The 13,915-nt window shown below is 47.4% G+C and overlaps 1 protein-coding gene across 1 annotated transcript in view; it reads left to right on the top strand.

The window, feature by feature from the left end:
• The window catches only part of RIMS4 (regulating synaptic membrane exocytosis 4), a 48,939-nt gene extending 36,755 nt beyond the window's left edge, over nucleotides 1-12,184 (top strand). Inside the window, exons 3-6 of the mRNA XM_054274517.1 lie at nucleotides 8,472-8,584; nucleotides 9,208-9,309; nucleotides 9,561-9,700; nucleotides 11,555-12,184. Of these exons, the coding sequence (XP_054130492.1) occupies nucleotides 8,472-8,584; nucleotides 9,208-9,309; nucleotides 9,561-9,700; nucleotides 11,555-11,773 (574 nt within the window). The 3' untranslated portion in view covers nucleotides 11,774-12,184. The remainder of the gene's footprint in view (nucleotides 1-8,471; nucleotides 8,585-9,207; nucleotides 9,310-9,560; nucleotides 9,701-11,554) is intronic.
• Nucleotides 12,185-13,915: the final 1,731 nt, after the last annotated feature.

Below are 13,915 nucleotides of genomic sequence, written 5' to 3'. Positions count from 1 at the left end.
AGCGGAGTACAATGTGTTACAGCACAGAAGACAGCACGTCACAGTGCTAAAAATGCTACAGAAACTGGAGTGGCCCAGGGAGAAACAGAGCTTGTTGAGAGGCAGAGTTGGAGATCTTGCCTGGCACAGGAGGGGTGTGCAGTTGGTGGGGTTAGGGTGGGTTTGGGTCATGGAAAACCTTCCCAGCCAAAGTGAAGGCTCCTGCAGCGCTCACATCGACTTTGACAGGGGCTCTGTGCCCAGTCCCTGGACAGTGTAGCTGCATGCATATTGCTCCTGCACACCATAAATATTTGAAAGATGTGGTAATGGACATTGGCAAGTTCTGCCTTCCTCCTTAGCTGATAGATTCTGCTTGGCTCCTGCCTGGGAGATGCGATTTAAAAGACGTTAGCATGCAATATGGATGAGTGTGATTGTTACACAGAACATTACTGCTCCCTGAAATTGGAGTTCTGATGGGGTTTTTTTAATGCTCAAATAAAATAACTGTCAAATATGTTATCAGTCTCAGAGGAGACTTCCCTCTCCCCATTTCTTCTGGCTGAAGGAATCTGTTGCTGTCCCTGTTTTTTAAAGATAGAGCTGGAGAGTTTAGCTCCATGTTAGATGTAGATGTGTGATGTATCAGTTAGCTGTGCAAGTCAAACCACTGAGATGCATGGCTGTGTTTAGGCAGCTTGCTTATTAATTTTGGCAAGTTTGTGCCATGAGAAGGTTAAAAAAAGAGGCTTTTTTATTTACAGGAACAGAACAGTAATTTCTGAACCCTGAGCCCAGACACATCCCGTGCACATACCAGACACAGTGGAGCAGCGCTTTAAGGATGTATCACCTCTGGAGACTTGAGATGATGGCAAATAGGTGTTTGTGTGGATGGTGTAAACGATTCCATGAAAAGAACAAGGCAAAATGTTATCTTCTGAAAATAGCTGTTGTCTGGGTGTGCCAGGGGGTGGCTGTGTTGGAGCTGTCTGGCCTCACCACCTCGCTGAACCCATGGCAGTGGAGTTCTGTGGGAGTCAAGGTGTGCAACGTGTGAAACAGAGAGACAGGAATGGGGATTTGGTCCAAGGGAAGGACACAAAATTCTCTTCTCCTGAGAGAGCTCCTGGACAAAAGGGTGCTACACCCAGCCTGTGAAGGGAGATGAATGCCTTGCTCTGTATTTCCTCTGCACAGGCACAGCAGTGAGTGTGTGGCCATTACATGTTAGTACAATCAAGACCACTCTCAAAGTCATGTAAGACTTATAAAAAAGTGTGATATCAAGAGGAATAGAAAGGAGTATGTGGTCTGTTTTTCAAACTGATAATTCACGAAGGATGTTTAGGACTGATGTGTAAAGAGGAAAAACTGGGAAAAGATTTGGAAGGAAAAAGTAAAATAATGCACAGGAATAAACTCTCAGGGAAGGATTTTAAGAACAGGTTAGAAAAGCAGCTGTCCTAGATGGTGTAAATAAGGCTGCTCTGGCCTTGGGACCTGGGTGTGACTGGCTGACCTGTGGAGATGCATTCTGACCATATTTCCTGTGAGTATTACAAGAGTTTGACAAGCTGATTCTGCAAACGCTCTCAGCAGCATAATGGGATACCTGGCATACAGAGTCCCAGGAGCAATTTAAAAATAGATTTAGAAAAGAGGTCGGACAAACTCTGCACGGACAGGAAAAGAAATTAATGATACATTTTCCCTAAAAGTGTCTGCCTCTGCACACTCTGCATGCTAATCTGCAGCCACCAGCAGGCAGGAGTGTGGAAAGGACTGAGCAGAGCCACATATGCTGTGTGAGAGGGATCAGCACAGCTGCTCTGCATTTTCCTCATAGCATTTTGCATTGAAATCAGTGTTGTCCATCTAAGCATTCAAATCCTGATCAGTTTACAAGCAAACTCTGAAAAGTTGGGTCTCCATCCAGTCACATATAAGGAGCAGCTGCTGTGCCATGAAGGGAGCGACTGCATGATTTGCCCACAGATCTTTCCAAGGAGTAGGTCAGGAAATGCTGCTACCCTGAACGAGCAGACAAGCAAGCAGCTGGCAAGGAGCCTTTAAGCCACTCTTAAATTACTCTACAGTGGACAGATCTCATACTCCCTGACCTACAGCATGCAGCACGAGAGCACAGTCTTCAGAGGCTTCACAGATTTTGTAAATAATCAGGATTAGGAATGTTGTGTTTAAAAGAAGAAGGTCTGGGCAGTTTCAGCCCCAGTTTGAGCACACAGCTTCTAAGATCCATAGAATGTAGGATATTCTGAGTTGGAAGGGACCCACGAGGATCCTCAAGTCCGACTCCTGGCCCTGCCCAGGACACCCCAGGAATCCACCCTGTGCCTGAGAGCGGTGTCCAAACGCCTCTAGAACTCAGACAGGCTCAGGGCTGTGACCACTGCCCTGGGGAGCCTGTTCCAGTGCCCGACCACCCTCAGGGTGAAAATCCGTTCCTAATATCCAGCCTAACCCTGCCCTGACTCAGCTCTAAACCATTTCTTCAGGATCTGTCACAGGTCATCAGAGGGAAGAGATCAGTACCTGCCCCTCTGCTTCCTTCCTCTCATGGGGATGTTGAAAACCGCAATGAAGTCTCCTCTCGGTCTCCTCCAGAATGAACAAACCATGTTACCTCCAGTATTTCCCATAAGGTTTCCCCTCCAGTCCCATCACCATCCTTGTGGCATCTTTTCAGTAATGTTCTCTAATAGTTTAATGTCTTTTTTATATTGCTGTGCCAAAACTGCCCCCAGGACTTGAGGTGAGGCTGCACCAGTGCAGAGCAGGACAATCCCCTCCCTTGCTGCCAATGCTGTGTCTGATGCCCCTAGGACAGGATTGGCCCTCCCAGCTTCCAGGAAGTATGAATATGCTGATCATATTCAACTTGCCATCAACCAGGACCCCCAGGTCCCTTTCCACAGTGCTTTTCCCCTGTCTGTATATACAGCCAGTCTTTTTCTGCATATAAACATGTCACGAAAAGACAGAAGGGCTTTGTGGCTCTGTCCTCTGTGCCATGAAGCCGGGCTGGTGCTTGGTACCTGCCCTGCACGGCCCCGCAGGAGTGCGGGAGCTGCGGCGCTGCCGTGGGCTGGTGTCTCCCTCTCGCGGCTGGCCTGGCTCCCTCTGTCGCTCGGTGTGTCCCTGCTGTCGCTAGGCGTGTCTCTGATGTCCCTGGCTCCGTCTGTCACTGGCTGTGTCCCTGCTGTCCCCAGGTGTGTCTCTGCTGTCCCTAGACATGTCCCTGCTGTCCCCAGGTGTGTCCCTGCTGTCCTTGGCTCTCTGCTGTCCCCAGGTGTGTCCCTGCTGTCCCTAGGTGTGTTCCCACTGCTGTGCCTCCTGGCTCTTGTGCTGGGGACAGTTGGGGCACAGCAATGGTTATTTGATGCTGAGTTGGTGTTTGCAGCTTGCACTGAGCCTTGGTGGGAGCTGGTGCCTGTGCAGCCAGGGTTAACCTTGCTGCAGGTTTCTGCTGTGTTGGTGGGCTCAGAGATCCCAGGATCATAGTATCCAGTAATATTATTATTGCTAATATCCAGTGCTATCTTTCTGCTGTCCCTGCTCTGCCTCCTTGCCTGCAGCTGCAGACCATGGTCTCAGCATCCTCCAGCAAAATGTCCTTCATTTGTCCTTGACACGCAGGAGGCATCGTGACCTCCCTGTGCTCTCCCTCTGCCTTCTGGCCAACAACAGCATTACATTCAACTTAGGACCAATTCCACAGCAAACCCGTCATCTTTAACTCTGTTAAAATCATCCCCATTTGGCTGTGGCAGAGCAGAGCCTGTAAATCATGATTAGTGAAAGCAAAGGGCCAGGGAAGAGATAATTAATTTAGCTTTGCTGTTCAAAGGCTGCGCTGCCCTTGCTCAGTGGAGAATTTGTGCCCTTTAGACAAAAGGCAGACAAGTGTCACCTGTTAATCTTCTCTGTGTGCAGCTCTTTGCAGCCTGAGATGGTCCTGTCACAGGGCCCTGCTGGCTCTGGCAGCTGCTGTTTGCAAGTCAGCTGCAATGCTCTCCCTCTTTATTCCTCTGGCTATTTTTAGCATTTCTCTTTAGATGCAATGAAAAAAAAGACATCTCATATCAGTGATAACCAGGTTGTAGTGATTGTTCCCCTTAAGGGACAGACGTGTTGGGCAATGGGAGGGGCAGGGCTTTCCAGGATTGCTCCAGTGTGTGTGCAACATCTGCTGGCTGTCACCCAGGGTGGAGACACCACTGTCACCTGCGGCAGATCCCTTCAGGAGCCTGTCTCCAGCACATCCAGCGTGTGCTGGTTCAGCTGGAGAGCTGGTTTCTGCATCAAGGGCAGGTCAGAACAGCTTGGTATATGCAGAGGGCAGGCAGGAAAAGCCTGCTGAGCCTGCAGCATGTTCCAGAGTGGCAGGGAAGGGCTCTTGGGAGCATCAGGGCTGCATTTAAGGAGTTAAAAGAAGTCACAGTGCTCCCTGGAGCTCTTTTCCTCCCTGCTTTAACTGCAGGAAAAACAAGTGAGGGAATGGGGAGAGCCTGTCCCAGCAATCTCACCACCCCAGCTTCTCTGAGCGTTTGACAGACAGCTCACCAAGCTGAATTTGAGCATCTGAAATTTAGTCTGTTCTGCTGAATCGTTCCTGCTGGTTTTAATCCACATTCATACTAAATTTCTGCCGTTTTATTTTCCCCTTCCCTCTCCCCTCAAGGGAGAAGCAGTAGTTTTCTTGGAGATAGCTTATGATTTTTCCAGACAGAAATTGTTTCCATTCCAGGGTTATTGGCAATACCCAAATATACGTCCAGGAATTGGTCAAAGCCAAGATTTAGAGCTGCTGCTTCTAGTGTCTAATAAAGCAGGACTGCAAAAGGTCAGCCTCTGTGCAACATAGCAGCCAGTTCCACCAGCTAATGGCATAATCTATTATAGAAGTAATTCCTGTGTCTTCCCTTCCCAGTCAAATGTAGCAACAGTGGGGAACATTAACTGTCTAATTTAATACTGAGTTTCTTATAGTGCTAGTAAACCCATTAACTAGGGCTGTTATCCAGACTGATTGAGTCTTGACCTTGGCCTGTGTTTTTAAGTGAGCTTTGCCATTCCCTTGGGATCAGCAGCTCCATTCAAGCAGCAGCTCCACTGCCCTCCTTGCAAGGCTCTGTGCTGGTGGCCCAGCCTGGGTGGCCCTGCAGCACTGTCCTCCCTCTCGCTGTGGATTGCACTGCAGAGCATTCATCATTTCAAGGTCATCCAGAGCTCTCTGACTCCTGAATTTATGGAGGGTAAAGCAAAGCCTTTGCTTTGCTGTAAGCACTTCCAGTTGCCATTGGTTCACCTTTACCCCAACAGTCCTTGTTCTTGTGCTTTTTAGCACTGTCCTTCATACTCTGCTGCTTTTTTCCTCTATATCATCGATGCAGGCTGCAGCATCAGCTGCTCTGTTAGCAGGTGTTTTTGCTTTTTCCTGAGCTGCCCCAGCTGCTGGGCAGAGCCTTTGCTAGCAGCATTCATAGTTAGCATCACATAACAGCTTGGAAGGGACCTTAAATATCATCTGGTTCCAGCCCTGCTGCCATGGGCAGGGACACCTCCTGCTAGAGCAGAGGAGGGGTGGGCTGGTGTGGGAGCACAGGTGCCTTCTCTCACACAGGTACAGTGCAGAGGAGTGCTTGGCATCAGCCTTTGATGTGATTCTCCCTGGCAGGTAAGAGGAAATGGTTTATTGAATTGTTTTGAGTATTCAGGGGCCAGAGGGGTTTCTGTGGGTGGTCTTCTCCCCCCTTTGTGTGTCCTCTGCAGTAACATGGCTGCACTTCCCTCTGGAGAGGAATTGCTCCAAGACCTGGTTCTGGGTGTGCTGTGAACTCTCATAGCCCTCAGCTTCACTCAGTCCTGGGCTTCCCCTCCTCTGTCCTGGTCCTCAGCATCTTGCTAATTAGCCCAAGCATCTGTTCTGAGCACAGCAGTGAACATTTCCCTGAACAGCCGTGAGTTGTCTTGCCAGATTGTTATTTACGTGCTGGTTCAGGTCACACGCTCCCCAGGGCAGGAGTGAGACCCGAGTTTGGCCCATTTGTCTTCCGTGAGTTGAAGAGAATAAAGAAAACATTTACCTTCTGGCTGATGGTCCATTCATCTTGTGCTGCATCTTACGTCTTTATCTGTCAGATCTCCCTTTTTCCTGCACTATTTTGAGTTCTCTAGGCACTAGTTTTCATCCTTTTTTGACTGTCTGTGTGCAGCCCAAAATGCCTGAGCCAGCAGGGTCACGGAGTCTCACTGGTCCTCATGTGCACAGAACTCACTTCTTCCCTCCTTGTATGGGCAAATCACGAGCCTGATAAAGCCTGTCTGGCTCTGGGCTCCCTCTTCTCTGCTTCCCCCATGCCATGTCCCTGCAGATTTCCAGCCCTGGGGCTCTCTGTCTCTGTGTGTGCACAGTTTATCCTGGGGAGCCACAAATCAGCAACTCTGCCCTGGTCCCAGGGATGGCTGCCATGGGGGGCTGCCAGATGCCAGGTGGGTGATGGGGCAGGAATTGTGTGCCCACAGGGAGCAGAGTGTGGCCCTGGACATTGGGGATGCACCTTGTGCTGGTAAGGAGCTGGTGACACAGGAAACTGAGAGAAATGCTAAGCCTCCTCTGCAACAAATGCCAAATAAATGCTGTTTCTGTTGTATCTCAAAATATTAGCTGGAGTGTTTGGATCAAACAGTGGATGCAGGGTGAAAAAAACACTGAACGGAGGAAAATACACCCAAACAGAGCCCCTCCCAAGCCTGTCACCCAGGATGCTGAGACTCCCTCATCCCATTGCACAAAGGTGACATTTATAAGGAGCTCAAGGGCAGGTTTTTCCATGCTGATGGCTCAGCAGCTCTGCCTGCTCAGCAGCAATAACCAGGTTTCTCAAAGAGCCAGGTCAGACTAGAGGGGAGGTGCAGTATTCTGTGGAAAAGTTGGGCCATTTATTGCAGTGCCCCTGTCACAGGGAGCAAAGCCACCCCATGAACCCATGCTAATGACATGTCCTCTTCAGTCCCCACGAGTGGTGAGCTGCTGAGGTGTGTGTGCTGGCATCCTCCTTCCCTGTCAGAATAAATAAATGCTCCCATGGGGCTGAGAGCAGGTCTGCAAATAGCTGAAATCCCAACCTGAAATTAACACACTGCTGCTTGAATGGGGTTGGAAAAGAACTCCTTTTCTTTTTAATGTCTTTTAAATGTAACTGGCTAGCAGGGGGGCATCAGCAAGGCTTTGTGGCTGACTCAGCTGTGTGAGAGCCTGCCCACCCCGCAGGCAGGGCTGCTCTCTGCCGTCACTTGTACCCAACCTGCAGCCTCCTCACAGCATCCTCTGTGAGAAAGGGATTTGGGGGACGGGGGCTGCATCACTCCCTGGCTAATTGCCCCCATTCAGGGAAGTTCGGAGAAGTGGAGGAGGTTTGTTATTGTGCCTGGCTTTGGCACGCAGCAGGCAGAGAGCAGCGCCCGGCACGGCAGCGTGGGTATCCCAGCACACAGCTCCTGACGTGGCTCAGCAGCTGTGTCATGGCTTGGCAGATGCCTGTGGGACAAATGTAGGTGTCAAATGCTGGCCTCAAGCCTCCTCCTTACCATTTGCAGCAAGTTCTTCTACAACCTCCAAAACAGCTGCGTAAATCAGGGTACAGCTGGGTAAATCTTCATTTGTATCAGTGTACCACAGAGTTTGACTCTTTAGTGTTGCTACACACATGTCCCCGTGCAGTGACCAGCACCTGTAGCTTGCCATGGGCCAGCCTCAGTGCCTGGAGATGAGCTTTGGAGGCTCTGTCCTCCCAACAGCTTTTGTTTTGCTGTAGTGGCTGTGGCAGAGACACTGCTGGTGTTTGAGGATGTTGTCCTATTGCCACCCATATTCAGATCCTCTTTGTGGCTACAGTTGTGGAAGCAGATATGAAAACCACAGTGTGGACAGGGTGGATGCTTCTGGTGTTGAGCAGGAGGAAATGAGACCCTCTAATCAAAAAGGAAATGTATTGCTCTGTGTGTGATAAATGGATGGGGAATTGAGTCCCAAGGGGATTGATACTTGCCCTGCTCATCTCATTTTTAACTACTGCTCTAGATGGATTATTTCCTCTGCAGAAATGAGGATTGGGAAGGAATGGCTACCAAGAGACATCCTATAAGCTGTTTTAGGAATCTGTTACCTGGAGAGGTGACAGCTACATATGAGCCTGAGATAGCAGAGATTTTCCTTAGAGACAATTAGTTATAACTAAACAAACATTGACCAGCTGGTGACTGCAGCCTTTATTGGGGTTTTTGGACAAGGAAAGAGATTTTAGATGCATTCCATCTAGTTAAACTGTGTGGAAACCATCGAGTTTTGCTCAAAAAAAAGGCTCTATAGACGTCATTCATTTCGAAGATAAATCTGGTTCTTTAGTTACTGAGTTGCTTTAAAATGCAGATTAACCACTAGCCAAAATAATTTTCTCTTGCAGCTTGAATTTCAGTGGAGTCCATCTGGCATCTGCTGGGCAGTTTAGTGACTTCCTGGGGAGCATGGGCCCTGCACAGTTTGTTGGCCGTCAGACCTTGGCCACCACCTCGATGGGTAAGGAACACAAAGGAGTTGGGTGGCTTTAACTGAGCCTTGAGCAGACAGCTCCTACAAGGCACCTAATAATGTGTCCAGCATCTGCTGATCTAACACTGTCCTGCTCCATTTCTCTGTTAAATCGAGTGAGCTTGGCTGAAAGGTTTTGCTGACTGCAGCAAATGTGGCATTAGGAGGAGAGCAGCAGCTTTATGCTTTTCTCCCTCAGCTCTGAAAGGCACAGACTGAGTAAAATGCAGCTAAAATCCTGAAAATGCATCTTGTGGGGTTTTTCTTTCTCTAAGGCCCATCAGGCTCTGTAAGAATTTTGCTATGGTCCACTATAATTGCATTTTCCAAAGCAGCTTGCAGTCCTAGGTTCTTCCATTTGGGAGAGATGAGAAGCTTGCTGTCACAAAGACTAGGAGACTGAGCCGCCAAAGCCATTTTAGAGGGCTGCCAGTGAAGTTTGTTGTAGAAAATGTGGCCTGGAATCACTGTGGAGCTGCTCCAGAGTAATACAGGAGGAAATCGGGCACATATATGTGCAGGAGGGACATGAAGATTGTTTTTTAAAGATTTTTGTAACCCAAAGAGTATTATTTTGAAAGTCTTCTATGTATTTTGACATTTTGGTTTAGGGGACGTGGAAATTGGCTTGCAAGAGCGAAATGGGCAGCTCGAAGTGGATATCATTCAGGCTCGAGGACTGACACCAAAACCCGGCTCCAAAACACTGCCAGGTAGGATGCTTTGATCTCCTACAGCCTTTTCCTGAGCCCCAGCCTCCCACAATGCTTGTGAACAGGGAAAATTTGAATTTTTACTTGGCAGGACTAAGCAGCATATGCGTGGTACTGCAAACGAGGCTGCTTGGGCAAATCTTTTCCCTTCTGTAACTGCCTTCTTTAGAAACACCTGAGACATGCCACACTGTCTTTTCTAAAGTGAGCATGAAGATTTTCTTCGTATTTGACCATGTTTTTTGTTCCAGCTGCTTACATCAAGGCTTACCTGCTAGAGAATGGCGTGTGCATTGCGAAAAAGAAGACAAAAGTGGCTCGCAAGTCACTGGACCCTTTGTACAATCAGGTGTTGCTGTTTGCTGAGAGTCCCCAGGGCAAAGTATTACAGGTAAGATGAGCAAGTCTCAGATCTGCCCCTCTCTCTCTTCCACCTCTCATGGAAGGTACTGAGTCCTGTTATGCTGGTTAATTAACATAGATGAGACAAAGCCAGTGTTTGCATCGAACCAAATGCACTCAGTATGAACTTAACAAAGGGAGAGGAATCCCTCTTTCTTCATACTCAAGCTGATGATTATTAGACACCTTGCCAGGTACCATGAGTGCCTACCTGGAAATTATTGATTTTTAATTTTTTTAATTCTTTTTTTCCCACCCAGTTAGGATGCTAAAATGATCTTGCAGCATGGGTTGCCTTCTATGCTTATACACATTCAGGGCACTCTGCTTTGCCATCACCCAATTACATATCCTACCTTTTTCTGTCTCTTTTCTGTTACTGCCATGTGTTTTCTGCCATACTCATATTTTCAATTCTGTACCTATGTTTCCAGAGCAAAGAGTGATTTGCATTGTTAAATCATATAAAAATAATTTCCATCCAATAAAGCCTGGCTAAAATCTGTTTGTAATACTAATGTAATTAATCCTTGAGTTTCTATTCTTTACCTCCACTGGTGTCTAAATTGCCAGCTAACCTGCTGGACCCTTTTCTTCAGTAACTTCTACCTCATTTGCCTTGATAAGAAGCATTTTCCCCTGATGCAACAAAACTGCATATTTATGACTGAAATGGAGTGGGACCTGGCTTGGTCTGCTCTTGCCGTGCATGGGTTCCTTACCTGCTGCCTGACTGCCAGGAAAGGCACTTATTCCAAGAATAAATTGAGGAGCTTGGCTTTTTTTGCTGATGGACATGTCACCAAACCCACTTTGTGCAGTGCCTTGCTCCATCTCCTGCTGAGATGTGAACTTTTGGATTTTGATTGACATTCATTGTCTCTCCTACCTCATTTTACAGGAAACTGTAGTGTTGTGCCTGTAAGGAGCTTAGGGAAAGAAGCTGTCAGGATTAACCAGAGATCACTAATTGTCATCATAACCCATCCTACTCATCCTCTCCTCCTCAGAGCACGGACTCACTCTGCAGTCAGTCGTCACCTTTGTCACAACAGGGCCACCTGGCCAGACCTCCAGCATGCCTAAGCCCATGACCCTCACTGCATTTGTTCTTCCACCCACTGGTCTCCATCGTGTCGTAAGTGTGACTCAGCTTTCCCTGCTCCTCTGCCAGCTCTTCCATTGCCCTTCCCGTGTCTGTGAGCTGTTCTGGGCCCTCTGTCCTGCTTGCCCTGCATGTCACTCACGTGTGCCCCTCGTGTCATGTCCCTGGCTCCTGCCCTTCTCCAGGTGAGTGGCCATGCCTCATCTCCATGTGCCCCATGGCACAAGCTCTGTGTGCAGAAGTTAACACATGCTTTTCTCCTCAAACTGTTGGCTTTTGGCCCAAGTTGTTGCCCACCTTTTTTTTGTTGGTTTATTTTTCCAGATCAGGAGCTCCTCCCTCCCTTCCTCCCCAGGCCACCTTTTGGTGTCCAAGGCCTGTTATATGCCAGGACCAGATTTTACCTGCAGGTGTTGGACTGCAGCCCCGAGGACACTTGGTGGAGATTCTGCCCCTGCCCGGCAGAATGGTGTCTTATCCACATGCACATTCACCTCTGCTCTATGGGAGAAAAAAAAATCCAATAAAATTAGGCTTTGTAAACATGCTTAAAATAAAAAAGTAATATCATCAGGCAGAGCTTCATGTTGACTGTTGATAGAGTAAATATTTCTGGTCATCTCAGGCTGTAGCAAAGCTCCAGAAAGTTGGATGGGTAGAAGGATTGGTCAGACTTGTGCTTCCCAAGGAAGTGTGAAAGTTGGAGGATTAACTGTGCTCCCCCTTCTTGTCCCCAAGGTGATAGTCTGGGGAAACTATGGACGCATGGAGCGCAAGCACTTCATGGGAGTGGCCAGGGTTCTCCTGGAAGAACTGGATTTGTCAACTTTAGCAATCGGCTGGTACAAGCTCTTCCCAACCTCCTCGATGGTAGATCCCACCACGGGCCCGCTCCTGCGCCAGTCCTCCCAGCTTTCCCTGGAGAGCACAGTGGGACCCTGCTGTGACAGGTCTTAGTGAGTAAGGAAGGGGGAACTGCTTTTGTTTTTTAAACATGCTGTCAAGGTTTTGTTTGCTGGAACTCTGACCTCAAGCGCAATGCATGTTCAATCAGTTCTTGTGGAGCTGGAAGAGGAGGATAACCCAGTGACCTTAGACAGAAGACGAGGGGGAGGGCACTGTGCCCTCTCCGTCCGAGGAGGAGGTGCCATGGGGCATGAGTCCTAGTTGTCAAATTAGACATACACCTCTTGTTTCACTTCTCTCGCTGTCATTCTTGGACCCTTGTTTCAGATCAATATTAACCCTGGAAAGTTGCAGCATTTGAAAGAATTTGGGGGGAGTAAGGAATTGATTTCTCTTAACTGTGCGTGTTAGAAATTTCTAATATGAATTCTTTCACAAGAAAATACCTGAAAAATTTTGAGGTCATCAAAAAGAGCAGGAACGGAAAGTTTAAGAGGAAGCATTAGGTCTTTTTATAATGTCTTTCTTTCTGAGAGGAAGAAGAAGAAAAAAACCTGCAACTCTTTCTTTAGAATCAGTTCCCTGTCACTGAGTCATGTTAGCTGTAACACTGTCGTTGCTGTGTTTTCAAACTGTGCCAAATTACCAGCAAGTGTCTTTACTGCATTACGTGTCTAACACTGCTGATGAAGCATACTTGGTGGGAGAACAAGTAGCACCCACTTAGAGCAGACAGTTTAAACAGAGTTCGAGTTTAGCAGGCTAATTAACCACAATTTTGCTCACAAAAAAACCCCAAAACACTAGAAGTGGGAGCTGAACATCACACTTGCAGCTTGAGGTGTTTTGTATTGTCAGATAAGACATTCTGCAGTTTGCTGACTCCCTTACTTGTTGCTGTGCATCTTTCAGTCGTGATGTCTTCTATCTCCTGCCTTTTTCCTTCATCTCCTTGGTACTGGTACATATCTGCTGGAGATGCTGCCCTTCCTTCCCAGACCTGAAACAGGACTGTTTGTTTTATTCTGCCATGGGAGAGGAAATGGGGGATTCTGGGGGTGCACAAGAACAGAATCTCAGTTTGCCATCTGAGAAAAAGGTGCTGGAGAGCCCACAACCTTCCCTGTGGAGAGAGGGGAGCTTTAGGCAGTCCTGGCACTACACAGGCATTGACAAGTGTCCTGCAGGAGGAGACGTGATCCCCAAAGTACAGAGAGGTGGTGAGTGAGGAATGTGATGGCACAGTGGTCACAGCACGTGTGTTCTGTTCATGGAATGAGTAAAGCACATTTGCTGAGCTGTGGCAGCTGCTGCCAGCAGAGCCATGTGCTGGAGGAAGTGCTCTGGATCCTTCAGACAATTAAATTATCCAGAATCACAGAGAATCTCCAAAGATTTTCTGCTGATAGCTCTGTTTTGGCTAGGTTTTGTCTTAGTTCCTGAATGAGGATTTGATGACTGCTGTCCCAGAATAAACTTTTAGAGATGTTTTGCTTTGTGGTTTAAAAGTGAAGGTCCCGTGTCCCATGTAGGAATGAGCAGATTCTTGGCCTGTCATAGAGCATTTATTTCTGCATGTGAACCTCAGCTTTTTTAGAGTAAAAGCATGAGTGTTGAGTGGATGGTAAAAGCAGTTGCTTTTGGTCCTAGCTTGTCTATGGCATTTTAAATTATTTTGAGATAAATTACAGGATAGATGCAAAAATTATATAGGCCTTACAATCATCTGTAAAAAAATATATAATATAAAGGAGAGGGAAGGAGGACAAGGGACATAGAATGACTAATTTTTTGAGTCTTCAGTGGCAAAAGCCTCAACATTTCAGATAAATCTCTTAATTTCCGTGATCAAATATGTCTCTGGCCTCTCACTAATTATTTTTTCTAATGTATTAGACAATTTCTATATATTAGCTGAAGAAAGTTTGTTGCATGCTGGTCAAACTATGTTGTGGCGCTCTCTCTTTTATTTTTATTTTTAAAAAAGAAGCACATTTACTGTAATTCAAGTCAGCATCTTTTCCTCTTGGTATGTAGTGAGTACTAGGCAATATTGTACAATATGTGTATGAACTAGAATAGATTAGGTAGATTTAGTGGTTTGTAGCACTGGATCTTTTAATAACTATGACTTTAAAAGGACTGTGGGGAGCTCCAGGTACACACCAGACCTGGCAACAGGGCTTCTGTCCT

Source organism: Melozone crissalis, unplaced genomic scaffold (genome assembly GCF_028551555.1).
Source record: "Melozone crissalis strain CALT ecotype California unplaced genomic scaffold, PUWL_Pcris_2 ptg000017l_1, whole genome shotgun sequence".
In the NCBI taxonomy this organism is placed as follows: domain Eukaryota; kingdom Metazoa; phylum Chordata; class Aves; order Passeriformes; family Passerellidae; genus Melozone; species Melozone crissalis.
Note: the sequence above shows the minus strand (reverse complement) of the source record. Positions and strands in the feature narration are given on the sequence as shown.